Source organism: Penicillium roqueforti, assembly GCF_015533775.1.
Source record: "Penicillium roqueforti strain LCP96 04111 chromosome Unknown scaffold_09, whole genome shotgun sequence".
Taxonomy (NCBI): Eukaryota; Fungi; Ascomycota; class Eurotiomycetes; order Eurotiales; family Aspergillaceae; genus Penicillium; species Penicillium roqueforti.
In genome coordinates this window covers 454,729-481,994 of record NW_024067573.1, presented here as the reverse complement: position 1 = coordinate 481,994, position 27,266 = coordinate 454,729, and the positions used below count along the sequence as shown (strand labels likewise).

Here is a 27,266-nt window from a genome sequence, read left to right as displayed (position 1 = left end):
CAACTCAAAGTTTCAGCCCAAGTACTGTCTTGCTTGCACATTTGGCATGGGGCGTTGGACGCTGCACAATGAAGCATTTGTTGACTCGATTTCTAGGCTACTACCATGGCATCTGATTCTGAGATGAATGATGCCTCTGGAGTTGGTGATGTCGACTCTCTGGCGTCTACCGCCCAAAGTGAAGAGGAAGCGGAGTATCTCGTGAATGACATCCATGCGGAACGGAGGTTCTACGTAGAACCAGATTCTGAGGATGACGAAGGAGTCTTTATCACTCAATATTTGGTTGAGTGGGCTGGGTACAGCATGGACAGATGCAGTTGGGAGCCGAAGGAAATGTTTACTTCGGAAGAGACCCTAGATGGCTGGGAAGAGAAAAAGAAACAAATTGCGGAGGGCAAGGTGACTCCCTTCAATCTCAAGTCGTGGGAGAAGCATATGAAGTTGTTGGAGAAGAAAACAAAAAAGCGAAAAGAAGAGCGAAGGCGCAAACGAGAGCAAAGGGCACGGCAGAAAAGCCTCCCCCAAACTGAATCATCTCGACTGGCCAATCCCGATATCATAGATGCCCATGAGCCCGAACCACCTATTTCGTCTCACGGAGCTCCCAATCGCCTCTCCGTGGATTCAACCGCTTCTTCGGCCTTGTTTGTTCCAGCTGAAACCCCACCACCATCAAAAAATGCGGCTCGTCAATCACTGCTACAAACAGCACCTCCTACTGGGACAACATCTAGGAACGAGCCTCCAAAACCAAGAACCTCCATTGCACAAACAGAAACAACCTCAAGCAAGCTTCCAAACTCGCGACTATCTCAGCTTGCGAAAAGAATTACTGCCAAGTACAAACTCCCTGCGCGCCAGAAAAGCCCCCCACAAGCAGCAAAGCCAATATTATCTTCTTTCGCCACAGGCCCAGGTGCCAAGCGCGCATACCGTGATAAGAAATGGGGCGAACGACCACCGGACTTGTCACAGATGGAGCTGATGAAGCCTTCTGAATTTCCACCAAGGATGAACATAGGCAGCACCATCTCAGTGGTTGGCCCATCTGTAACAAGTCCCAAAACCCTGGAAGCCCAAAATCAATCTGCTTCTGAGAACCCAGTCGATTTGACCGGTCTACTAAAGACACATATTGGCCAAATAGACGATAAAGCTGCAAAGCAGCCACAAGAACATGTTCTTCTCGCACCCTCGTCAGCCATGGCTCCTCCAGTGTCTCGCTCTTCAAACTTAGGCTCCACTAGGTCAGTTTCGTCGTCTGGCTTAGATCCAGAGAGACCTATTGGTTCTCTAGATTCCCCTCCGCAATCTACTCAGTCAAAGTCCATTCCGCAGACCAACCTCACCTATCCCGGTTCTGTAGATTCTATTGCCTCTACTTCCTCGTCTCTAGGTGAGGCTCCTTTGACGAATCCTGTCGGGCGGTCAACCTCCGCCCTTACTGCGCCATCACTAGCTCCCCGTCCCTCACCACAGGCCAATATCAACACATCTACCTGTCCTCCGGCCTCGACTGGCTCAGTCCTCCCTCCGGTCATTCTATCTGGGGGGCGTGCAGAAGGTAATTCAGTGAAAGACGCTGGACTACTCTCGGGTTCCAGTCTTACTGTTATCTCGCCAGCCATTCCAACTAAGCCCCGTGCAATGGTCAATCTCGAGAGGGTTACTGAGAATCGAGACTCGCAGGGCAGCCGTGAGACAGTCCAACAATATAGATCGAACTCCCCCAGGCAGCCTAACACCACAATAGTGGCTAATACCTATCGACCGTCAGAGCTCTCTCGTCGGTCATCGCCCTCTCGATGGTCACCGCCCTATCGACGGCCACGGTCACCACTATCTCGCAGGTCACGGTCACCGCGCTCTCGGTGGTCACGGTCACCGCGTTCTCGATGGTCACGGTCACCGCGTTCTCGGTGGTCACGGTCACCGCGTTCTCGATGGTCACGGTCACCACTATCTCGCAGGTCACGGTCACCGCGTTCTCGCAGGTCACCATCACCACCTTATCGGCGATCACGGTCACCGCCCCCCGGTTGGCCGTCAAGGTCTTCCCTCCGTAGTATGGGTGATAGTTACACGCCTCGTAGCCCGTCTCCGAGTCATTATCGGCTTGCTCCAAAATCTTCAAACTCAACTGGGTTAGATGAAAATCCATCAGTCAATGCTCCAGCATTGGTTCCCACCGGGCCCAAAGCTAGATCGTCGGCTCAACCTAGTCTTTCCATCGCTCCATTGGTTCCAAGGATGCCGGTTCGTGCTTATCGGCCGTCCACTTGCATTAAGATTGGTAAATACTGGTGCGTCAAGGGAGACGCTCTTGTTAATATGTTTATGGGATCGGACCGGAAATTCCTCGGTGCTTTCAGATTATGCGGCTTCCGTACGGATATCCAGAAATCTCTAGTCATGACCAAGAACCCGAAAACAAAGCAGATTGAAGTTTGGTTTAGACACCTATGCACAGTCGGGGAGTACGAGAGACTATGCGAATCTAGTGTCAGTACCAGATCTGTATATTGTCCCTTATATAATGCTAACATTGGCTATAGGCGACAAATTCTGTATTGAGTACAGGTTGGGTTGAGGGCTTCAGCGACACCAACGAAAATTTGTTTCATCTAGCAGAGAATCTGCGAAAGGACGACCTCATTGCCATCCACTATCCTCCGAGGAGAAGAAACGGAAATGGACCGCCAATTGTATTGGTTGCTTGGTCATACGGGTCACAGGAATTCAAGTTTCCACATCCTGATGATGAAGTGCCACCTGGCATTCCTCTACTCGTTGCCGCTCGCACTATGCTCGCACCGATCGAAATTCTCTGGTCAAGTGGGCCTAACCAGCCTCACGGAAGACCGCATGGCTTTTTGCCAAATACATCGCTTTCACTGCGCGTCAAGGCGCCTAGGGATGATAGCCTAGAGTCTGGCAGTCCCCCAAGACGGTCGGACTTCCACCGTGATATAACAACGAGTGGATCCGTGCACTCGCGGGAGACGCTGGCCCCAGCGCCAGCCCAAAGCCTTCCGCCCACAAGTGAACTCAGGGATAATTCAATGTGCGCTATCCCTCACCCACAAGATGAGCAAGCCGCTCGAGCGGTTCAAGCGGTTGAAGATTTCATGAAAGCCCACAAAATCAATGTGGAAGAACTTGCGACAATCGAGGAAGGTGGGAAGCTATCAAAGGCAGATATTTTCTATTTGCACTTTCCCCTAGGCAATGAAGAAATACAAAAGGAACTGCAGCTTCTTCAGGTGCACTTGAAGTATCATGAGAAGATTCTTTTCACAAGCAACAGCCCTGGAGATTGGGCAAAATTTGTGCACAACAGCAGACAGGGTGTAGCCATAGTATGTGATCGATATTTTTACACGTTCACAATTGTCAGACAACTAATCAAGAGCAGTTTCACGAATCATTCGTTGGATACGATACTTTGCAGCCTCCTCTCAATTCTGTGCTTCCTGCCCACTCGTTCAATTTCTGGATGGTTCGCATTCAGAGACCACTCGAATTAGTTGATCCCCGGTATTGTTCACCTAGTGACCACCGTCTACGTATCTTTCCGTATGGCGGTGTCATACTTCTCACTGAAGATGTGTTGACAGACCTAAAAGGGGTGGCGGTCACTCTGCAATGGATTCGGAATGCAAATAAGCACAAACGGAAATCTTGGACGTTAATGTTTCCCCCTAGGATACTTGAATGGATCGAAATGAGACTCGGTGACGAAAATCACTCGCAAGATCATGGACTGTATGTCATACCTTTCTATCGTTGTTTAGCTCAAGCTTCTTACTAACCTGAATGTAGCCTGTTGCTCATCTACACGTTGATCATCAAGAACAACGTTACGGATCCTCGCGCAGCTTTGTTTGATAAAGCCAGTCTACATCACAACTCAAGAAGCAACGTTATCGCACCCTCTCTGGATGAATACTGTAGTCGTACAGAGCACCACGACCTCAGAATCAAGGACAAGGTTGAACGCGATGCAGATCATCTGATCGAATTCTTCGCAGGGTGGTCATTGATTAACATACCACGCTTCCGCAACTTCGTCGCTGTCACATCACTCAGTGCTCCCACTGGGGCACGGTGGGACAAGTGGGGTCATATGACTGTCATGCGAGGTGGTTTCGGCCATTTCTTTAAACGGTTCAAAATAGATTCATTGACCCTCATGGCCTACCTGTCGGGTCCCAAGCTGCAGCCTTCTAGCCAAGCAACTACCCCGGTGGCCATGAGCACACCCCAGACCCCGAATTGGACATCTCACAACTCCAATGCCTCTATTCAATCGACCCTCACAGGCAGCAACGGCAATGGCACGAAACAGTACCCTGCTCCCTACAAGTGATTCTTGTGAAGTTCCGATCAAAGCAGGCTACTTCAAACAGCATGGTTGCTCTCATATTCTCTTTTTGTACAATCTTTTATGATACCCCGGTTGCTTTGTTCTTGTTGTACTATGCCTAGAAAGCCATGAAGCCATGAAATGAACCCAAACTTTTGTGAAAAGTTTCATAGGAGACTTTTACTCATATATAGTAATTCCATTCAAAATTGAGATCCACGTTCGATCAGTAATGAAAGACCGATCGTACGAACGTATGGAGCTTCCAAAGGTATTGCTTTGCTGAACTGCACGCTAAATGCCGCCAATGCAACTGGGATACGAAGAAAAAATACCCGGAAATGTATAAATACATAGTCACCGGGGAGTGAGATGAAAGTATACCATTTATTTACACTTAACCAGTTGCTCGATTCTGGTCCTGGGAGTTCAACGCATTGGAGCCATCCGCATCATCTTGCGTTTTACTCTTTTGGGCCTGGTCTTTCTTTTCTCCGCGAGTCTTTGCTTCCCATTGACTTTCCTCGGCGGAAATTAAAGCATGGAAACGCCCACCCTGTCCACGGGCAAGGTAGATGGGCTGTTCCTTACGGTCTGCCACGGCCTCGGTCACGAGGACAAATTTCACACTCGAGCCGGGCGCTTCGAACATGGCGTCACTGAGAATGGTCTCCATCTCAGTTCGCAGCGCGCGTGCGCCGGTGCCCATTGTGAAGGCATTGCCGGCGACTTTGTGGAGTGCCGGTGTGGTGAAGCGCAGCTCGATACCCGAGAGGGAGAATAGGGTCGTGTATTGGGCTAGAAGGGAGTTGCGGGGTTCGGTTAGGATGCGCATAAGTAAGGATTGAGAAAGTGCAGAGAGAGCGGCGGTAACGGGAATTCTGCCGATCAGCTCTGGGATGAAGCCGTAGCTTTGCAAGTCTGAGGGTGTTAACAGATCGAGTGCGTTGAAATAGGTTGGCTCGGCGCCAGAACCGGCTGGTGATGTAGAGGAGAAGAAGGGGAGGTGCTTCTTGTATAGTGCTTCTTCCTCAGATCCCGGAAGGATTGGAAGTGGCTGGTTGGTAGAGATATTTGGCGAGCCAGGGAAATCACTAGTGTTTGAGGTGGTCCGAACTGGTTGACCAAACCCTATGGATCCACGAGATATCCGGTCCATGATGGCTTTGTGCAGTCCAACGAACGCGCCAGAGAACACGAACAAAATGTTGTCCGTGCGCACATTGTACACTTCTCCCTTGGCGGCTGGATTGGGGTTGTTGGGTTGAAATGACCCATTCCCCAGAGGACTGTTGGAGGGATAGCTATTCGGGGCATTCGTTGCGCGGGGATTCTTCTCTGGCTTGGCCTGGACCTGCACGGTTGTGCCTTCAATGATCTTGAGAAGCGCCTGCTGGACTCCTTCGCCACCGACATCTTTGCCATGACTGACCTTTGCAGCTGCAATTTTGTCCACTTCGTCAAGAACAATAATCCCACGCTCTGCTTGCTCAACGTTGTAGTCCGCAGCTGCCAAAAGTCGGTGAACACACACTTCGGCGTCCTCTCCGATGTAACCGGCTTGTGTGAACACAGTGCAGTCGGAGATACTGAAAGGCACAGAAAGCACCCGAGCGAGAGTCTTTGCCATAAGTGTCTTTCCTACACCAGATGGACCAAGCAACAAAATATTGGACTTTTCAAGCTGTAGCGGCGACGTATCGGCGAAATCTGCTTGGTCCAAGGGGGTGTCTGGGCGGGATTTGGGGGCTTGAGGTATTGTAGCAGTCTTGCGCACGCCTGCAATGTCATCTGCTGTATCGAAAAATCAATCAGAAAATGAGCGAAAGCGCAAAACTCAATAGGTGATATACCGTCTAAGGGATGAATCTCGAGTGCTTCCCTCCGCTGACGCCTCGCGAGAGCCTCGGCTGCTTCTTCCTCTCGGCGCACTAACTCTTGCACGCGCTGGTAGTGATTATACACGGCGACACTGAGCACTTTCTTTGCGCGATCCTGACCGACCACATATTGATCAAGATATTGCTTTAAGACTTTCGGTGTGATGCGGGGAGCGCCGAAGGCCGGGGTTGATCCTAATGGCCCCGGAGTAGGACCTCCAGTCTCGTAGCTCCCAGTAAATGGTTGTGTTGTAAATTCTGACCGGTTAAATTGAGACGATGTGGGAAAGGTGTTGGAGCTAGACAGTTGGCGTGTTGACCGGCTGTATGATTTAGGAAGCCGACACCGGACAATGTCACGACGAGCCAAGGTCGCCGCGAGGCGAGGCTGTAAGTGCCGCCACAGCATTGCTGGGCGCCAGTGGATCACAGGCGGTTTATAAGAAGTGGGTAGAGAACCTTAAAGTCACAAGGTAAAGGAAGGATCTCGGGAGAATTGGAGAGCGATGGATTAGATACCGGATAGTTAGCCTTCCCCGCAGGTGATCTTATCTGATGAGTCATCGGGCCGATGAAGAGGCCGGGTGGACCGGCGGGTAAATTCAAAGACAATAACGATGTACCGAGTATGCCGATAGAGCGATTGCTTTATTTGATGCTCGAAGCCTTAAGATATGTTGTGTGCTTCATGTAATCTTGAAGGTCCTATTACTAGAAGAGCAACCCCCGGGCAACTGATCCATAATTTACTATATTAAGATTGGGAGATAACTCTTGTACCGGTGACGAATTACGACGTCCCTTGAACAAACGGTGTGGGTGGTAACTATGGATGGAATTGTGCTTGATAACATAAGCTGGTTAGTTCAAACCATAGCGTTCAATATTTCAGCTATTGGAAATTTGATTCTGATTCATGCGAGTGGAAAGACAGTAATTTAGTAAGATAAATACATGGGTATTTGATTATTGGTCTCTAATATCGAGGGCTGTTTGATGGCGTCTGTGGCCCCAGAAGGCGTTGAATGCCCCCAGGGATATAGGAGCTTGAACCGCAAAACCTGCTTGGCACCGTAGATTTCACCGTTCAGATCCTATAGAAGCAAGTGGTCCGATCGTGTTTTGGTTGAGCGTCGTACACTCCAGTTTATTTGCCTAAACTCAACCTTTAGCATTGTCCTTGGATTGTCATTGCCAGAATTCACTTGTGAGACAGATATTCACTGCCAGCAGCAGCAACCGGAGTCGTGGTTCAATCACCAAGAATCTTTTTATTTTCATCCTAGCCACCCTTATTTATTCGTCTTGAACACAGGCTGCTGTTCCATCGTCTGTGAGATGAAGTTACGGAGCGCCGACCACCGACTGGCCGTCGGGTTCGACTCGGTACTCGCCTCGCCATTGTTGGCAGCCGGAGCTGATGTGATGTTGGACATCTCGGTCAGGTTCTTGTTGAAACGGTCGCGCTCCAATCTTTCCATTTTTTCCCGGCGCTTCAGGGCGCCTGGCTTGTGTCTCAGGGTCTTCTGCTTGATGACATTCACTTGACTGGCGGCATCGTTGGATTCTTCAGCTTCGGGCAAGGCATCGGCCAAAGATTCGAGGTTGGCGACGAGTTTTTTTGATGCTCGTCGACGCTTGGGGGTCTTTTGAGAGTTTTTCTCGATCTTAGACACGAGGGCAGCATGCTTGATCTGACGCTTATCCCTCTTGCTCGTGCGAAATTCGTCACCAAAGACACTAGGTTTGGCTATCGCACCTCTGCCCGAGGCAGTTTTCGTCATTGATTTGCGAATGGGGGCCTGTGAAGATAGAACGATAATTAACCGGCTGAAAGTGGAACAAGATAAGTAATAGTGCATCTTACCATGTTGACATGTGAGATCTACAGCGGGGAGTTAACGAAAAGACGAAATTGCGACGGGAAAAGCGAAACCCCGTCGACTCCAATTGTTCACCGCCCGCATCCACTCTCCCCACTCCTTTGCCCAGGAACTCAACGCTGTTTGGCTCTCTCCTCAACTAATTAGTTCATGTGTGTGTCAAAGGCGAAAACAAAAAGTTATGCGCTAAATTGCCATCTCCGAAGTCGACTTTGCGTGTGACATCAGAAGTTTGTGATCAGAAGGCAATAATCCCGAAACAGGTTGGAATTATCGGGGTCCCAACGATAACTTGTATGGATATTCGTCTAAACCTACGTCGGATCTGCGTTCCTCACACCTCTATCGCCCTATTTCGACCTCGGTCAGCCCGGTTCCAGACCCGATTCATTATTCCACCCCGTTTGCCCCCGCCGGCCTCTTCTTTGCCTTTTAAACCCTTCTCCAGACCACTTTCCCACAGATCAATTATTTCTCCTACACACATCATGGGTTCTACAGCTCCTCATCAGCGCAAGCACAAGATCACGGTGGTGGGCTCCGGTAACTGGTAAGAGATTAGTCTTCAAAAAGAGCTGTGGATTTGTGCTAATTGTGTGCTTCCTCGACAGGGGCTGCGCCATCGCTAAGATCGTTGCCGAAAACGCGGCCGGAAACCCCAATCTCTTCGAGGAGAAGGTGGAGATGTGGGTATTCGAGGAAAATGTCGAGGTCCCGAAGACGTCTAAGAACTATAATGCCTCACTCGCCGGCCCTCAGAAATTGACTGAGGTGATCAACAAGGTCCATGAGAATGTCAAGTACCTCCCAGGAATCCAGTTGCCAGTCAACCTCCACGCCAATCCGTCCCTAGAGGATGCGGTGAAGGACAGCACGATTCTCATCTTCAACCTGCCCCATCAGTTTATTATCAAGACCTGCGAGCAAATCAAGGGCAAGATTCTCCCCTACGCTCGTGGCATCTCTTGCATCAAGGGTGTGGACGTCAACAGTACAGGTATCCACCTCTTCTCGGAGACCATTGGCAGAATCCTGGGCATTTATTGCGGTGCCCTGTCTGGTGCAAACATCGCCGGTGAGGTCGCCCAAGAGAAGTGGTCCGAGACCAGCATCGCCTATGACCCCCCACACTTGGACTCCCAGGCCCCCACTCCCGAGCGGTCGCCTTCTTCCTCCACAACCAACTTGGTGGAGTTCCAGCACAAGGATACCACGGGTCAAATCTCGGAGGTCAAGTTGCAGGCCCTGCCGTCAGCATACCCTCCTGTGGACCACCTCGTGCTGAAAACACTCTTCCACCGCCCTTACTTCCACGTGCGTGTTGTCAACGATGTCGCGGGTGTGTCTATCAGTGGAGCTCTTAAGAACATTGTTGCTCTGGCCGCTGGCTGGGTTGTCGGCATGGGATGGGGTGATAACGCCAAGGCGGCTATCATGCGCGTGGGCTTGATGGAAATGGTCAAGTTTGGAGACACATTCTTTAGCGCCACGATTGACAACCGCACCTTCACCGATGAGAGCGCCGGTGTGGCAGACTTGATCACCAGCGCCAGCAGCGGTCGTAACTTCCGGTGTGCCAAGTACAGCGTTGAGCGCAATCAGCCTATCGAGGAGATCGAGAGGACTGAGCTCAACGGCCAGAAGTTGCAAGGTACTTCTACTGCTATAGAAGTCAACAGTTTCCTGCGGACACAAGGCATGGAGGATGAGTTCCCTCTGTTCACTGCTGTTTACCGTGAGTTTTTCTTTTTTTTTTCATACTGTTCTTTTGACATGTGACGGCTCGATCCAAGCTAACATTGCACAGGTGTTTTGGAGGGAACCATGAAGGTCGAGGAGATTCCTTCTTACATTGAGCGGTAAAAAGCCCTTGAATGTCCTCTACTTCTATGTTCATGTTACTTATCAAACCATTTGGCTCTCTCTAGCCCCCCTCACGCCCGAGCCCCAGTTTCTCCGTCACAAAATTCCAATGGTAAGGATAATGGCGCTCGATTCAATTCTGCACGATTATAATTACGGCTGGATTCGGCATTGGACATGGCGTGTATAGACTTTCATGGCGTGTATTTATGAACTGAAGCGGGATTATTTACTAGACGATTTGAATCTTTAAAAGACTGTCAAAACAAGTGGATGCATAGCGACGTAGATGGTGTTGATAGCTTACCAAGGAAAATGAGTGCATGATGTCATTCCCCGCGCGGTCTGAGCTTTCTCCAGGAACATATGAGGGGAACGCTGGGTTCTCTTGTCTTCCGACTTTTCCTTCCCTGCTTTTAAATTCTTTCCTTCTCTCCTTAAATATTCTCTATCCTCTTCACTATTGCAGTGACAGTAAGGCGAATCGTTTGAGATTCTCCTGTACTCTCACAATCCGTTGGGTTTAATCGTTATCAACCCGTCGCGATGGCCTCCCCACGTCAGGTCTACTTGCTTCCTTTGAAGGATGACGGTTCTCCAGACGTGCCTGGTGGGTACATTTACCTGGCCTCTCCGCCAGAATCCGGATATGTGCTTCGATTCATCATCGAGGGAACGAGCTCCATTTGCCGACAAGGCAGTCTCTGGGTGAATATTCCCGAGGAGGGAAAGCCCTTTGAACGTCACTCATTCCGGGAGTTCAGGTAGATCATCCCAATTCTTCCTATATGTTGTGTAAATTGAGAGTGCCAGTTGCTGAATAAAAGTAGACTGCAGCCCAACTTCAGTGAGAACATTCAAATCGATATTCCTGTGACATTCGCGGGCGCGTTTGCTTTCTATACAACATTTTCTCCGCTGCCAGAGTTCTCGGTCGACAAGGTGTCTACCCCGAAGCCGACGAAGACACCTGTTCACTACATTGATGTGTCGCCCAAACTTACCGTTCAGGGGAAAGATTTGCCGCTTAATGCACTCTCTATCTTCTCGGTAATCTCAAAGTTCATGGGTCAATATCCAACAGACTGGGATAGACACCTTCGTGGGATCGGTCAGCGGAACTACAACATGGTTCATTTCACACCCCTGATGCACCGTGGCTCGTCCAACTCGCCCTATAGTATTTTTGATCAATTAACATTCGATCCCGCATTTTTCCCTAATGGAGAAGATGATATCGCTACATTGGTTGCGAAGATGGAGAAAGACTATGGCCTTCTCACATTGACTGATGTGGTATGGAACCACACAGCTAATAACAGCAAGTGGCTGGAGGAGCATCCCGAGTCTGGTTACAGTGTGGAGACCGCGCCATGGCTGGAGTCAGCCCTCGAGCTAGACACGGCGCTTTTGAAATTCGGCGATAGCCTCAAGGACGCCGGTCTTCCGACAGAATTCAAAACGGAGCAGGATCTAGTGACTGTTATGAACGCTGCACGCAAGGAAGCCATTGATGGAACTCGTCTATGGGAATTCTACGTTCTCGACGTAAAGAATGACGTTAAGAAGATTATAGACGAATGGATCAATGCAGACATCGATCCTGCGCTTGTCCAAAGCGGCGAGATGCAGCAATTCAAACACTGGTCGCTCACGCAACAAGCCAATGTTCTCCGCGAGCTTGGAATTCCGACCGTTCAGCAGATTCGCGGACGTTTTGGCCGCGCCGTCGACCCAAAGTTCGGAGCAGTTGCTCTAAATGTGCTATTTGGAGATTACGATAAGGGCCACACCGACCTTGCTGAGGTTGAACACGCCCTGTCCCACATACTCGATGAGGCCAACTTGCCATTCTACAAGGAGTATGATGCAGACGTCGATGCTATCATGGACCAACTGTTCAATCGTATCAAGTATCTCAGAATTGAGGATCATGGTCCCAAGATGGGTCCTGTCACCAAGGAAAACCCATTGATCGAGACTTACTTTACCCGCCTTCCTCTCAATGATATCACGAAAAATCACGACCCTAAAGCCCTGGCTTTAGTCAATAACGGTTGGATCTGGAATGCCGACGCGATGAAAGATAATGCCGGGCCCGATTCCAGGGCCTACTTACGCCGCGAAGTTATTGTGTGGGGTGATTGTGTAAAACTTCGATACGGATCCTCTCCTGAAGATAATCCTTTCCTCTGGGACTATATGTCGCAGTATACCCGTCTCATGGCTAAGTACTTCAGTGGTTTCCGAATCGATAATTGCCATTCGACACCGCTAGTGGTTGCAGAACATTTGCTGGACGAAGCTCGCAAGGTCCGGCCTGACTTGACTGTGTTTGCGGAACTATTCACAGGCTCAGAGGAGGCCGACTATGTCTTCGTCAAACGGCTGGGCATCAATGCTCTGATTCGGGAGGCCATGCAGGCTTGGAGCACAGAAGAGTTGAGTCGTCTTGTTCATCGTCATGGGGGTCAGCCGATCGGAAGCTTCGAGATGGATTTGCCTTCTGCCGGCAGTAGTCATGCTATTGCGTCAGCTAGGTCTCGCAAGAGTGGCGAAAAGATCACTCATATTCGGCCCTGTCCAGTTCCGGCCTTGTTCATGGACTGTACCCATGACAATGAACTCCCTGCCCAGAAGCGCGATGCTCGAGACACTCTTCCAAATGCTGCACTTGTGGCAATGTGTGCCTCCGCGACTGGAAGTGTAATGGGCTACGATGAGGTGTATCCCAAACTCATTGATCTTGTCCATGAGACTCGACAATACACCTCTCACTCTTCCAATTCCGAGACTCTAGCCGTCGGGTCTGGAGAGGGTGGGATTGGTGGTGTCAAAAAGGTTCTGAATGAACTCCACACTATGATGGGAGTTGAAGGCTACGACGAAACTCACATTCATCACGATGGTGAATACATCACTGTGCACCGAGTCCACCCTAAAACCAGAAAGGGTATCTTCTTGGTCGCGCATACCGCATTCCCTGGCAATGAGAGTGGTGCGATTCTCGCCCCAACTCATATTGCCTGTACCAGTGCCAAGCATATCGGATCGTGGCAGCTTGAGGTTGATGCCAGTGATGAAACAAAGGCGAAGATCCTAGGCGATGACAAGTATTTGAAGGGTCTTCCCAGCCATACCCGGGATATAGAAGGTGCAGTGATCGAGCAAGATGACAAAGATCTCAAAATCTCCGTACTGGGTTCCCTTGTTCCCGGATCTATTGCTCTTTTCGAGACATGGATTCCCGGAGCAGACCATGCCAATGGATTTGAAAACAACCTCGCCGATGGTGCAGACGACGCATTCTCTGAGCTCAGCTTGATTGATCTGAACTTTGTGCTATACCGGTGCGAAGCTGAAGAGAGAGATTCTAGCGACGGTCAGGACGGTATTTACAGCATTCCAAAGCTTGAACCTATGGTCTATGCTGGTCTTCAGGGTTGGTGGAGTATTCTTGAGGATATCATCAAGTATAACCAAATTGGCCACCCGCTCTGCGATCACTTGCGAGAGGGTCAGTGGGCTTTGGACTACATCACTGGTCGCCTGGAGAGGGCGGCTACTAGGGAAGGATGTGTCGCCTTGAAAACTCCTGCTGCATGGCTTCGTGAGAAGTTCAACGCTGTCCGCGACTTGCCCAACTTCCTTTTCCCAAGGTATTTCGCAATCGTTCTGCAGGTTGCTTACAATGCTGCGTGGAAGAGGGGTATTCATCTCCTGGGAGAGAACGTGCGGCATGGCCAGGAATTCATTCATCAATTGGCTATGGTCAGCGTACAGCAAACTGGCTATGTGAAATCCGCATCCTTGTGGCCAACCAAGATGGTCCCCAGTCTTGCAGCCGGACTGCCTCATTTTGCAGTTGACTGGACAAGATGCTGGGGAAGAGATATTTTCATTTCTATCCGTGGCTTGTTCCTTTGCACTCAACGCTTTGATGACGCTAAGGAGCATATTCTCGCTTTTGCAAGTGTAATCAAGCATGGCATGATTCCCAATTTGCTGAGCAGCGGAAAATTGCCACGATACAATTCTCGGGACTCTGTCTGGTTCTTCCTCCAAGCCATCCAGGACTTCACTGAAATGGCACCCAACGGCATTGATATCTTGCAAGAGAAGGTTCCAAGACGATTCTTGCCTTATGACGACACTTGGTTCCCCTTCGATGATTCTCGGGCATACTCTCAGTCTCCGACTCTTCTCGAATGCGTCCAGGAAGTTTTCCAAAGACATGCTTCTGGCATTTCTTTCAGAGAATACAACGCTGGTCCCGACCTTGATTGTCAGATGAAGCCTGAAGGTTTCCAGATCGACGTTAAGGTTGACTGGGAAACGGGTCTGATTTTCGGTGGCAATCAGGATAATTGTGGTACTTGGCAAGACAAGATGGGAGAAAGTACCAAGGCTGGAAACAAAGGTGTCCCTGGAACGCCCCGCGATGGTGCCGCTATTGAGATTACCGGTCTCGCCTACAGCGCTCTGGCATGGGTGGCACGTCTGCATGAATCCAAGGCGTATCCCCATGAAGGCGTGGATATCTCCGATGGCAAGAAGATTACTTTTGCTGAATGGGCGCGCAAAATCAAGGACAACTTCGAGCGGTGCTACTATGTTCCCCTTGATCCCAGTGAAGATAGTCAGTACGATGTGGACGCGAAAATCGTCAACCGCCGAGGAATCTACAAGGATTTGTACAAGTCTGGCAAGCCCTACGAAGACTACCAGCTCCGCTCCAACTTCCCCATCGCAATGTCAGTCGCTCGGGATCTATTCACGCCTGCAAAGGCTCTTATCGCTCTGTCAATTGCCGACTCCACAATCGTGGGCCCTGTGGGTATGGCGACACTGGATCCCTCCGATCTCAACTACCGTCCATACTACATCAACTCCGATGACTCCAGTGACTTCGCGACTGCCAAGGGTCGCAATTACCATCAGGGTCCAGAGTGGGTCTGGCAACGCGGTTACTTCCTCCGTGCTTTATTGCATTTCGATCTCCTGCGCCGAAAGACGCCCGGAGAACGGACTGAATGCTTCCAGCAGGTCACCCGACGACTCTATGGCTGCAAGAAGGCATTGCAAGAGAGTCCTTGGAAAGGGCTAACAGAATTGACGAACAAGACTGGGGAGTATTGTAATGATTCGGTAAGTTACTTTCGTTTCGATAAATTTCTCATTTGTACAGGATACTAACGAAAAACACAGTCACCCACCCAGTCCTGGTCCGCCGGATGTCTGCTTGACCTTTACTATGACGCATCGATGCATTCCTAAATTTGGATTGGGGCTTTTAGATAAACGATTGGATATTCCCCTGAACATATCGCATAATTAGATATCATGCATGAAAGATTTTCCCAGCTTTTGACTGGATTCATGGTTGCACCACGTCAGGCTGTGACACAAAATAGATCATCTATAGAGCGCACTTCAAACCTGAGTCAATGTAGATATCTGGCGTTGGTATGATCATGCAATCCCCGGATTATGCCCAGGGGTGCGTATAAATGATGACTCATCCATAGTTATGCAGCCGGCTCCGGAAGCCGTCATTGAAGGTTAAGGTTTGATGAACAGCAAAAAACAAAGGGGGAGACTCCCCATTTATTCACAATCTCCCTTTGAAACCCAAATCGAAGGACTCGACAATCGCGGCAACAACAGAAATCGAATCGTCTCCAACATTTGACCATCTCATCCCCCTGACGTCAGTCATTTCAGTGGGCCCGCATGCCCTTGACGAACCATTAGCTCCGACAGCACTCGCTCGTCGAAGCCATCACGGAAACCCGAAGTGCGGAGATCCCTTATAAAACATATTCATGTCTCTTACGGCATCAGCAGCCTGCGCTGCGTTGACATTGCTTGCCGACAAGCCTGATGACGGAAGCAAAAGGCCATGGCGTCCCAACGACCCTGTGAAAGAACAGCGCGATCTATACACGCAGTTTGTAATTAGCTCTGCGCTTGGTCTCATCGCCTTTTTGACGTTCTGTGTAAGTATCTCTGTTACTGTGAGGTGTCGTCAATCGCTGACTGCCTTGCTTATAGATTTTGCGACCAAAATGGACCGAGTTGTATGCTGCCCGACGACGACAAAGAAATGCTGCTTCGCAGTTACCTGAGCTTCCAGATACCCTTTTTGGTTGGATTCCCGTTCTTCATCGGATTACAGAAGAGGAGGTGCTGCAGTCTGCGGGCCTAGATGCATATGTGGTATGTTCGAATGCTATGGCTTCTCCAGACAATGCATGGACACTTGCTGACTTGAGTCTTTGGGCAGTTCATGTCTTTCTTCAAGTTTGCGATCCGATTTCTTCTGGCTGTCTTTATCTTCGCTGTTGCCATCATCCTCCCTATGCACTACAAATACACCGGCCAATATGGAGTTCCTGGCTGGGATAACGTCCCCGGCAATGATACCATGAGTTCACTTGGTGGAATCGAAAAAGAAAAGCCAGTTACAGACCCTGGATATCTTTGGATATACGTACTGTTCGCATATGTCTTCAGTGGCTTGGCCATCTACATGCTTCTTGACGAGACAAAAGTAATTATTCGCACTCGGCAATCCTATCTCGGGAATCAGACAAGCACCACTGATCGCACCATTCGTCTGTCCGGAATCCCGAATGACTTGGGAACCGAAGATAAGATCAAAGAATTCGTGGAAGGCCTGCGAGTCGGCAAAGTGGAGAGTATCACGGTGTGCCGAAAGTGGCGGGAGCTGGACGAATTGATCGACGAGAGAATGAAAGTCATTCGTGAACTTGAGAGAGCATGGACAAAACATATGGGATACAAGCGACCAAAGAACGATGGAAATACATTGCCGCTGACGGAGCAACAACCCCGTGATGCAGACGATGAACGGTCCGGACTCCTGTCCGGACACGAGAACGAGCATGTCTCGGAGTATTCGAATGAAAGACCCAAGACTCGTATCTGGTATGGTCCATTGAAGCTTCGTTTCCGGATGATCGATGCAATCGATTACTATGAGGAGAAGCTACGGAAGATTGATGAACATATCAAAAACGCCCGAGAGAAAGAATATCCTACTACCGAGATTGCTTTCGTCACGATGGAGTCAATCGCCGCGTCTCAAATGCTTGTTCAAGCGATCCTTGATCCACACCCAATGCAGATGTTCGCTCGACTTGCACCGGCGCCGGCAGATGTTATTTGGAAAAACACTTACTTGTCGCGTACTCGACGAATGGTTCAGTCATGGTCCATCACCATGGTCATTGGATTCCTCACCGTGTTTTGGTCTGTGCTCTTGGTTCCTATTGCCTCATTGCTGGAGCTGAAGACACTTGAGACGATTGTCCCTCGGCTGGCAGAATTCCTCCAGGAACATCCGATCGTCAAGTCGTTGGTTCAGACCGGATTGCCTACCCTCGCATTCTCGCTGTTGACAGTAGCTGTGCCTTATCTCTATGAGTGTAAGTCTTTGAACATACCCGTTCTGTAGTTCAAATCGCTAATTATCTTTGCAGGGCTCTCGAACAACCAAGGAATGGTGTCACGTGGGGATGTTCAGCTCTCCGTGATCTCCAAGAATTTCTTCTTCTCGTTCTTCAATTTGTTCCTTCTGTTCACTGTGTTTGGAACAGCGAGTGGCTTCTATGGGTTCTGGGAAAGTCTTCGGGATGCATTTAAAGATTCTACAACAATTGCCCTCGCATTGGCCAATTCCCTCGAAGGCCTGGCTCCATTCTACATCAACCTGTTGATTCTGCAGGGATTGGGCCTTTTCCCCTTCCGACTCCTCGAATTCGGAAGTGTCGCACTCTACCCCTTCCAATTCCTATCAGCACGCACGCCACGGGAATATGCGGAGCTGTCAACTCCTCCCAAGTTCAGCTACGGTTTCTCCATCCCGCAAACCATCTTGATATTAGTCATCTGTGTGGTTTACAGTGTGTTCCCGAGCTCGTGGCTGATCTGCCTATTCGGGCTGATCTACTTCACAGTCGGCAAATTTATCTACAAATACCAACTGCTATATGCCATGGATCACCAGCAACATTCCACTGGCCGCGCGTGGCCGATGATTTGCAATCGCGTGTTTGTGGGGCTGTTGGTTCATCAGCTGGCCATGATTGGTGTTCTGGCTCTGCGCCGAGCTATCACGCGGTCGCTACTCCTGGTGCCACTTCTAGGCTTCACCGTTTGGTTTTCATACTGGTTTGGGCGTACATACGAGCCCCTGATGAAGTTCATTGCCCTCAAGAGTATCAATCGGGACCAGCCGGGTGGTGGCGACATCTCCCCCTCGCCTTCATCGACCTTCTCACCGCCATCAGGCCTAGATCGCGATAGCTTTCCGATACGCATTGGCGGACATGACCTCGATTTGCGGCTGAGGAAGTACGTCAACCCGAGCTTGATTATCCCGTTGGATGCTGCCTGGCTCCCTGGTCCCAACCCCGCTCGAGGCAACGGAAACGGCGCGTCCGCGCTGGACGTCCATCCGACACAGAGCGTTTGATCTCGCTGGTTGTGTAGGTTCGCCTGATCTACCCCTTGTGCCGTTTGTCAGTATACTCCATTCCATTTCTGCATGTGTCTTTGACCCGTCATGTTTTACGATCTTGATACCTTGTTCGCATTTCACGATCTTGTTCTGATGTATTTTCATGGTTATGATATCCTTGTATGAAATGATTGTTTTCCTGTTGTGGGCCTGTCCCTCGTTATTCCCCTCCCGCGCAGTGATTGAGTTTGTTATTTAGTTTTCCAGTCCCCTCGTTTATGTGGTTCAATGTTTATGTCAAACACGAATATAGAGCCGGCATAGAATTGGCTTATTGTGTCTGGAAAGAGAAGTCGTCTAGAATTCATTGGACTTGACAAGTCCTTTTACTTCTGGGCTTATATCTAGGTCGCTAGTGAGGCGCAATCGCTATCATCTGTAAGAATCAACCGAGTCCCTAAGACTAATCGCATTTGGAGCACCCGGCGCACCGAGAGGGAACATGATTGAGAGCGGTATGGGAACGGAGCTGTAGATACATTTACTCGGTGTATACGATACCATAATTATCTTGCGTCAATGCTATTTCTGGCCTTCTCCTTCTCAAAGCGCAAATCTGTCTGTACGATACTGGTCCGTGGATTTCGTCGCTTTCTAATTACCCCTCAGGCGTGACCGGCTGCCTTTCGGACGTCCAAGGCAGGCTCCAACCGAAGTACGTCTGTATCTCGGATTCCTCGGCAAAGACATCAGGCTCGCTTAGGTTTACTTTTTTTCTCGCATTCCTCAGTTCCAAAATAAGTCCGCGAAAAACGTGGAAGTGTCTGAGCACAAAGTCAATAGGTCCCGAAGAAAGGGATGAGAAAGCCAAACCCTTATATTTTTTCTCTAGCGAATGTAGAAGTATTTGGATGTATATAGCTTGGTACAGTTGTCAAGATAAAAGGTGCAGGAAAGGTGCGTCTCAAGGATTGGCCTCAATGAGACAACCTGAGACATTATTCTGCTAGGGGCCACACCCCAATTGTGAATTTGTAAACATCGATATGAAAACAATATACCGTCCAATAGCCATTATTTGCATCTGGAGATTATTGGCTTCGCAAACCGGTTCGATCTAACCCACATCCCAGGCATACTTCGAACATCCACAGAATCGCCGTCTTCTGGAATCCCTGGGGTCCACATGGTCGAGGCACATTCCTGAGCAGTGGGGGATGGCACAATTTGTCTCTCTTGCGGTGAGGAGATGAAACAGTAAGAAAAGAACAGAGACAAAACAAACCATCCTTGGGCGTTCAGGAATGTGGGATATGCTGAACTAAATACTAGTTGTTCAAGGCTGTTAGTATTATCTTCTTGTTATGACCATCATCACACGATTAGAGACATCTGCATGTAAGCAGTGAGGTTCGACAGTGCCAAGCCATGCGCTGCATCCGGGGCGCATTCCTCGATTCTCTCCCCGAGATCTGGAATGTCAGTGTTGCAGATTGATAGTGGGCACTTCCTTTGGAACAGGGCATCTTCTTAGACTGCAACACGGCTCTATGGCTGCTACGGTTGATTGAATTGAACCATGGGAAGTCGAATAAAATCTCGATGCGTAAGTTGAGCTTGATGGTTAGGCCTATGGATCACCAAACCCTAAACTCCCGTTGCCTCCAACGTCCATTCCAGCATGGAATGACAGTAGCTGCATTTACTGCATCTACTACATGACTGCATGATGTACTAGTATTAATCACCTACCTAAATAGGCATATTCGTTTCTTACATGTCGCTTGACGTGCTCCACTTTTTGTCGGATTTCCGCGAGGTACATCTAAGACTCACTCTATTTTGTGAGTGTCGACGTCAGACTCGTAAGATTGTAATTCATTTTAACTAGATGGCAAACTTAGCTTATTGCCTCTGGAAATGATGAGGTGCAGTATTTAATTAAACAAGTCAGCCCTTGCCTCGCCCTCGAGTCTCCCGGGTCTCATTTTGTCGTATCAAATTCCCGTCGCACCCGCTTTCAGACGTGAGGCCAATACAACCTTGCACTTGGCACGTACTTCATTCAAACCTTAGTGTCACGAGCTGTGTATATACTTTAATAAAAGTAAGTGGACACCCTTCTTGAATTAAAATTGCTGGCAGTTCGGGTTTGAGAGATTGCAGATCGGTGGGCTTACTGGTGTTCTAGGCGATTCATCCGGTGGACGTTTAGTGCTGTATAGACCCGGTTGAGTGAAAGATCTTTTCCCTGGGTCTTTGCGTCACTAAATTACGGTCTTGGGTCGTGCTATTTGGTGTATTTTCAACTGAAGGCACGCCAATCAATTAATTGCCGTCAAATTCACTTCACATCCAATCCCAACATCTGATTTGCAAGAAATGTTCTGGATCGAACAAAGGGATTGAGATCCAATGAATAGTGGATCACTTCCTTTGCTGGAAGGTTATATCAACATGCCTGCGCTGCGGTCTTCCGGTCAAGACTATACCCGTCTGATGTCCAAGAATGCCTCTACCACGCACACAAAACGAAACTCAACGAGGCCAATACCCCCAATTTTGAATAAGTCTGTGACAAAATACATGGCACAGGGTCAATATCTCTCAAAACGCAATTCAACGAGCAGCTCATCTCGTCCCGCTGCAAATATTGCACCGGCAGAGATCCTACTGGAGATTTTCTCCATGCTGACACCGCGGGACTTCGACAACGCCCGGCGGACATGCTCACAGTGGATGCGAATTAGCCTAAACCACAAGCTACTTGAGAACATGTTGAAAAGAGCAGGGTGGTGGGATGCATGGCTGCAAGACTGTCAAACGCCACGCGTCTCTCGGTTAGATGAAAGCGAGGTCTGGAGAATGAGCCGCCGCTTTGCGACAGAATGTCTCCTTTCGGGGCGAAAATTGAATGCCGAGAAGCCGGGGTTTTTGACTACCGCTGTGGTAGACTTTTCGAATCTGTCGGATTCTGCAAGAAGAACATCCCGCACTCGACTTCAGCCGGTTTTGCAGACCGAAGGCAAACGATCCGGGTCAACTTTCAGCATTAGCAGTTGCAGCAACTACCTGCTTGTAACGACAGGCTACACGATCTATATTTATTATCTTTCGGGTCAACGGTCTAGGCCAGCATCTGCACCCTTCAGCCATGGCATAGCGCTAGTCTCACGCATCTCGTGTCCGTTCGAGATTCTGTCGGCCGTCATCGACACCAGTAAGCCACAATTCACCATCGCTGCATTGCTCTGCAGTCGTGTTGGCATGATCTGCAACTTGGATATGGCTTGGGCCAAAGACTCGACTACCAAAGGATCTCATTTCAACAGCAAAATGGCCACCTCATCCCGCCACTTCTTCTACAACATCTGCACAGTCGACAACCCACCCCGGACAGTTGCTCTCTGTCCAGGGCGGCCGATCGTCGCTTTCGGCTGCGCCGCTGGCATCGAGATTCATAGCCTGAACGAAACAAAGCACCAGGAGCAACGCAGACACTTCACCCTCCCCCAACCCTCCGAAATCCTTCATTTCCTCCCAAGTAGTCCGGAAACACCCAACGAGCTACGTCTCATTTCTTCACTATCCGGACCAGGCTTGCACGAATGCAAATGTCCCCCTTCACCTTCACCTTCCCCTTCATCTGCCTTGGCATCACCAAAACTCGACCCAAAAAGCAACCAATTCCATTTCCTCGCAGATATTCAGTCCTTCAACCGCCGCATCATTCCCCACACCCCATCCCGCAGCTTCGTCCGGGCAACACACTGTCACCACTATCGTGCCGTCCCCATTAACGACGGTTTGCATATCATGTTCATCGAGCCACGCACAAGCCTGCTATGTATCGGCACCGACGCTCCAATAGGCGGGCCAACAAGCCTAACCCGCGCATTCGTCTGCGTCCCGCCACCTTTCTCAAACACTCAAAACCGACAAATCAAGACACCACCCCCATCCCCATCCCCCTCAAATACAAATCCGCCTCCAACAGACCTCCCAGTCCCATCAACCTTCACCGCTGGCTCCGACCTCCGCTGGGGTCTCCGTATTGTCGCAGTCTATGGCGACCGCCTCGTGCTGTACTCGATTCCCCTGGACGTATTCAACGTCATCCGCAAAGAGCGTGAACGTCAGGGCGACGGGGTGATGGGTTCCAGCGATCTCGCACTCGACTGGTACATTGACTCGGAGCGATCCCGCAAGCGGCGCGAGAGTCTGGTGCAAAACCAGAATGGGGATTGGGATTTCCTGTTGTCTGTCCCATATCGGCCTACCGCTATGATGTGGCCGTTCAAGATCTATGGCAAGGAGATTGGGTCTGTTAAGGGGACTGTGGAGCTTGCTTTGCAGTCTTCTGAGGGTGGTGTCAGGGTTTGGGCTTTTGGGAAGGATGGCAAAGCTACGGTTTTGGATGTTGATACTGGCGATGCTCCCACCCGGTCTCTTGGTGTTGGTTCTGATGGGGAATTGGAGGACCTTGGTATCGTTCAGCGGGCTTGCTCAACTGGGATACGTTCGAGAAAACGCAAGTTTGAGGAGGTGAAGACAGGGTTTGCGGGTCGTCATGGTGCTGGTCGCTATTCGGCTGATGGAGTCAATGTCAAGCCGTGTGCTGCTGGCGTTCACGGTATACATCAGGATCCATCTGTTCGACGCTCATCTTTTGCAGCTTGCATTATAGATTTTAAGATTCCCTTGTATTAATATGATTTGTGAATATACTACTCTCGGATGTCCAGGTACTGAAGGTCGTGTTTGTAGTCGCCTTGGTCTTCCTCTGTTTTCCTATTTTGTCTGTTTTGTCTCTTTCTCGTTTCTTCCCTTTCCTCCCTCCCCCTCCCCTCTTCCTCTTCTTTCATCTCTCATTTCCCCTGCTTTAGGAATTCTTATATTCTTACACTCACTCTCATCTCACCTTTCAGCGTCCATCTTGGGAGCATAGTAAGTTGACATCTATTGAACTATGGGCACAACTCCCCTCGCCAGTCTCCCTCGAGACTGCTGGCTGAAGATATTAGAGTATCTGCCAAACCAAGATTCGAACAACTTGTCAAAGGTTTCACACGACACTCGTGCCTCCACTGAGCCTTTCCTGTATCGGTCAATTCACTGGGACTGGCAGCATCCCCCCATTGATAAAATCCTGCTCCTCCTCCGGACTATCTCCGAGCGGCCAGAGCTGGCTTCCTACATCTGGCATGTCAGTCTGGTATGGTGGGACGTGGAGTCCCGGAGAACAGAGGTCACTGTCCCCGAAGGAAGGGCCGAATGGAACAAGATGATGCTAGAATATAGGCACACTTTGATTTGGGCCCGGAAGCTTGTTCGAGACGCGAACTTCCCGGCAAATCGCGATATCAGATGGCTCGGACGGCTTTTTGATGGAGACGCCTACGCGTACGCCACAGTGCTGATCTTGCAACTTCACAACCTTCGCAGCCTTCGACTAGACTTTTCATTCGTGCTTGAAGAGGGCTTTCCCGGGGAAATGTTGCATCACTCTCTCTTCGGCGACGCACCCCTTGGCATGTTAAGTCAATTCTCAAAATTGGAAATGGTCGACTATGGAAGCAACTTTCCTCCCACTGAATTACGCGACAATATCAAACTGCCAAGAAGCTGTCAGTTCATCCCTTGGTTCTACCTTCCTTCCTTGAAGGTTCTCGAGATATGGCTCCTTAGTGTGGAGGGTATTTCTGTCCTCCCTGAGAAGACACCGAAAATACCCTTGAATTTGTCAAAATTGCGCAGTCTTGTTATTTCCAAAACATCTCTTTTGCCTGAGGAAATCGCTTCGCTGCTGTCTCAAGTGCCATATCTGGAGTCCTTACATGTGGGTATGGTCTACAAATGCCGCGCAACAGCCGAATTTCTCAAAGCACCCGAATGCCTCCTTCGTTCCTTGGAAACTTCAAGTCAAACGATCGAACATCTCTCTATCAGCTTAGAGCTTCTCCCATGTTGTCTACAAGCCTTCACTCTGCGTGTGAGGAATCAAGCTGGTAAGGCTTTTTGTGGCATGTTGATGAAGTTTCCCAAATTAAAAACGGCATCTCTACCGCTCAAATTTCTCATTGGCTGTGGTACCCCTTCCTGGGAACTTCGCGATGTACTGCCATCAACTCTCGAAGCCATTCATATAAGCCATGATCTCTGGCCAGCCTTAGGCCTGACGGAATTCGGAATGCAAACACTCAAGGCATTTGAGTTACTAATGAGACACAAACAGGATGGTTCTCATCCTTACCTGAACACCTTCTCCTACCAGGGAATGCTTCAGTTTGACAATGAACTCAATGCTGTGGGCTTCCTTTCCCGGAGCAACTACATCTACTTGGTTAAGCAGGAAGCAATGCATCTATTCTGCCGCAGGAAAAGGTACAATCTATTTTCTCAGTATTCTGACTGCACACATGGTTTCATGTTGAGGGGTGTGATCCTGGTAGACAACGTCGTCTACCGGCTCCCTTGGCCGTTCGTTGGGGTCGATGAGCTCCCCACAAGCATGCCTCAACATTTGAGGATTACTGCCCAATCGAACGGGGCCAATGTGTAGACTCATTGTATGAATAGCAGATTTTTGAAATGTCTCAATGTCTCCATAGTGAATATGACCAACTTAAAAAAAGAACTTCCAGCCAAGGTACAAGCAATTTAGGCCAAGTCTACGCAGGGGCATAGGGGCCAGGGTTACTTTCGGATTTAATGCATACAATGATGAGAACGCACACCTAGGCTTTTAGCCTATTGCACTAAACACGATCCTATCTACCGAACTGCTCTTCCTCGACCCCTTCCGCAGGCGCCTTTCTGCGCCGCCAATCGGCGAGTGTGTTCTTCTAAAAACCTTTTCTGTACTTGCCTTGGTGTTTCTCCATTTCCGTTGACAATTCCTTCAGATGTCCCGGAAGTCAATAGCATTTAAACGGGTCTTAATATCTTGGCGGCATACCAAGTCGGCTTCGAGGTAGCCGTAGACCGATCGGCCCGGTATCTCCACTATAAATGCCGCTGCCCTAAGTGGGATCTTCGCTACTGCTAAAAAAAAGAAAGTCGTAGCAAAATTGCCCTAGGGTGGAACGTGTTGAGCTTCAAACCCGAAAGAAGTAAAATCATTGAACTTTTTATCCACTGTGACACGCTTAAGAAATGCCCCGTCGTAAATGAACCTGAATATCTTAACACAGCTTATTTCGTTTCCGATTTTTCCCGACGAGCGCGAACACCTTGAGCCAAAGTCGCCAGTACTGACTCGGTGTCCTCCCAGTTGATGCAGGCATCTGTGATACTGACACCGTATTTGAGACCGGCCTTGCCCTCCGCGGAGACCTTCTGGTTGCCTAGCGCAGGTCAGTATAAACAGCTTTCGACAGATAGTAAAAACGTTCGAAAAACTCACCCTCGTTGATGTTACTCTCAATCATAACACCCATAATAGCATCCTCACCGGCAGCAAGCTGCTCAGCAACCACAGCAGCGACCTTGGGTTGGTTCTTGTGGTTCTTCTCGGAGTTACCGTGGCTGCAGTCAATCATAAGACGAGGACGCATGCCCTTGGCAATAAGCTTAGCCTTGGCATCCGCGATGCTGGCAGCATCGTAGTTGGTGCCCTTCTTGCCTCCGCGAAGGATAACGAAGCAATCGGGGTTACCGACGGTTCCCACGATAGCGACAACACCGGGCTTTGTGACGGACAGGAAGTGGTGGGGGTGCTTAACGGAGCCAATGGCATCAACTGCGACATCGAGCGAGCCGTCGGTACCGTTCTTGAATCCGACGGGGAAGGACAGACCGGAGGACAGCTCGCGGTGGACCTGAGACTCGGTGGTGCGCGCACCGACGGCACCGACCGACAGACAATCGGCCAAGAACTGGGGGGAGATTGTGTCGAGCATCTCGCTGGCGATGGGCATGCCCTTGTTGGTCAGGTCGACGAACAACTGGCGCGATACGCGGAGACCCTTGTTGATCTTGAAACTGTTGTCGATATCCGGGTCGTTGATCAGGCCTTTCCAACCGACGGTTGTGCGGGGCTTCTCGAGGTACGAGCGCATCACGATCAGCAGCTCATCGGCGTACTTCTCCTTCATCTTCATTAGGCGATCGCAGTATTCCAGGGCCATTTCCGGGTCGTGGATGGAGCATGGTCCGATGACCACCATCAGACGCTGGAGCTTGGTATCTGTGCCATGGACAATCTCGACGGCTTCATTTCGTCCCTCGAGTACGGTCTGTCGTGACTTCTCGGTCAATGCGATCTCATGCTGAAGGAGATTGGGTGGGGTGAGAGGGTTGTAGCCGAGAACTAGAGCTTGTTAGAGACCAATTACGCGTAAAATGAAACTGTCGGACTTACTGCGAGAGTCTTCCAAATGACTGTGGTTGCCCACATTAGGGTTATCAATGAAGAACTGTGGAATTGGCGACGTCAGAGGTGTAAAATTAAAAATCAATGAGGGGCTTGACTCACCGACATCGGAGGCAGAGGGGAGGTGAAGAGGGCAGTTTTTCAAGGGCAATTGAGGGAAACGGAAGTAATTGCAGTGAACAGAAGAATACCAAAATATAAAAATAGAGAGAAACCTTGGAGCCGCTCGCGAATGAGTCAAAAGCTCAGAGTATAAGAAGTTCCACGTGATCCTCGGTGAACTTGGGCCGGCGCTGGAGTTCCAATCACGGCGATCCCATTTATAAAAAGAAATGTGGGAAAATGTGGACTAAAACATATCATATTGATATTTCGGTATAAGAATCAGGCCACTTGCATGCAATACTGCTCA

General features: G+C 49.7%; 10 protein-coding genes across 10 annotated transcripts; 7 read left to right on the top strand and 3 right to left on the bottom strand.

The window, feature by feature from the left end:
• Window positions 1-105: 105 nt before the first annotated feature.
• LCP9604111_4528 (chromo domain-containing protein) lies at window positions 106-2,069 on the top strand (the record flags this gene model as incomplete). The annotated part of the gene is made up of 3 exons (XM_039072237.1): window positions 106-1,567; window positions 1,693-1,699; window positions 1,781-2,069. 3 exons carry the CDS (start codon window positions 106-108, stop codon window positions 2,067-2,069), a joined length of 1,758 nt encoding a protein of 585 aa, XP_038929570.1.
• Window positions 2,070-2,253: 184 nt separating this feature from the next.
• Window positions 2,254-4,372, top strand: LCP9604111_4527 (uncharacterized protein; the record flags this gene model as incomplete). The annotated part of the gene is made up of 5 exons (XM_039072236.1): window positions 2,254-2,505; window positions 2,559-3,362; window positions 3,419-3,540; window positions 3,709-3,768; window positions 3,826-4,372. 5 exons carry the CDS (start codon window positions 2,254-2,256, stop codon window positions 4,370-4,372), a joined length of 1,785 nt encoding a protein of 594 aa, XP_038929569.1.
• Window positions 4,373-4,766: 394 nt separating this feature from the next.
• LCP9604111_4526 (putative ATP-dependent Clp protease) lies at window positions 4,767-6,658 on the bottom strand (the record flags this gene model as incomplete). Its single annotated transcript, XM_039072235.1, has 2 exons — window positions 4,767-6,163; window positions 6,223-6,658. 2 exons carry the CDS (start codon window positions 6,656-6,658, stop codon window positions 4,767-4,769), a joined length of 1,833 nt encoding a protein of 610 aa, XP_038929568.1.
• An 883-nt stretch (window positions 6,659-7,541) lies between these two features.
• On the bottom strand, window positions 7,542-8,119 carry LCP9604111_4525 (FAM207/SLX9 family protein; the record flags this gene model as incomplete). The annotated part of the gene is made up of 2 exons (XM_039072234.1): window positions 7,542-8,051; window positions 8,117-8,119. 2 exons carry the CDS (start codon window positions 8,117-8,119, stop codon window positions 7,542-7,544), a joined length of 513 nt encoding a protein of 170 aa, XP_038929567.1.
• A 501-nt stretch (window positions 8,120-8,620) lies between these two features.
• LCP9604111_4524 (glycerol-3-phosphate dehydrogenase family protein) lies at window positions 8,621-9,995 on the top strand (the record flags this gene model as incomplete). Its single annotated transcript, XM_039072233.1, has 3 exons — window positions 8,621-8,682; window positions 8,744-9,867; window positions 9,940-9,995. 3 exons carry the CDS (start codon window positions 8,621-8,623, stop codon window positions 9,993-9,995), a joined length of 1,242 nt encoding a protein of 413 aa, XP_038929566.1.
• Window positions 9,996-10,541: 546 nt separating this feature from the next.
• LCP9604111_4523 (putative glycogen debranching enzyme Gdb1) lies at window positions 10,542-15,272 on the top strand (the record flags this gene model as incomplete). The annotated part of the gene is made up of 3 exons (XM_039072232.1): window positions 10,542-10,759; window positions 10,826-15,143; window positions 15,204-15,272. The coding sequence occupies 3 exons, from the start codon at window positions 10,542-10,544 to the stop codon at window positions 15,270-15,272; spliced, it is 4,605 nt and encodes a 1,534-aa protein (XP_038929565.1).
• Window positions 15,273-15,820: 548 nt separating this feature from the next.
• Window positions 15,821-18,495, top strand: LCP9604111_4522 (putative DUF221 domain protein; the record flags this gene model as incomplete). Its single annotated transcript, XM_039072231.1, has 4 exons — window positions 15,821-15,994; window positions 16,050-16,214; window positions 16,282-17,446; window positions 17,501-18,495. The coding sequence occupies 4 exons, from the start codon at window positions 15,821-15,823 to the stop codon at window positions 18,493-18,495; spliced, it is 2,499 nt and encodes an 832-aa protein (XP_038929564.1).
• Window positions 18,496-20,937: 2,442 nt separating this feature from the next.
• Window positions 20,938-23,190, top strand: LCP9604111_4521 (F-box protein; the record flags this gene model as incomplete). Its single annotated transcript, XM_039072230.1, has 1 exon — window positions 20,938-23,190. The coding sequence occupies one exon, from the start codon at window positions 20,938-20,940 to the stop codon at window positions 23,188-23,190; it is 2,253 nt and encodes a 750-aa protein (XP_038929563.1).
• Window positions 23,191-23,449: 259 nt separating this feature from the next.
• On the top strand, window positions 23,450-25,042 carry LCP9604111_4520 (F-box protein; the record flags this gene model as incomplete). The annotated part of the gene is made up of 1 exon (XM_039072229.1): window positions 23,450-25,042. The coding sequence occupies one exon, from the start codon at window positions 23,450-23,452 to the stop codon at window positions 25,040-25,042; it is 1,593 nt and encodes a 530-aa protein (XP_038929562.1).
• A 632-nt stretch (window positions 25,043-25,674) lies between these two features.
• LCP9604111_4519 (3-deoxy-7-phosphoheptulonate synthase) lies at window positions 25,675-26,962 on the bottom strand (the record flags this gene model as incomplete). Its single annotated transcript, XM_039072227.1, has 4 exons — window positions 25,675-25,826; window positions 25,886-26,791; window positions 26,843-26,897; window positions 26,957-26,962. The coding sequence occupies 4 exons, from the start codon at window positions 26,960-26,962 to the stop codon at window positions 25,675-25,677; spliced, it is 1,119 nt and encodes a 372-aa protein (XP_038929561.1).
• Window positions 26,963-27,266: the final 304 nt, after the last annotated feature.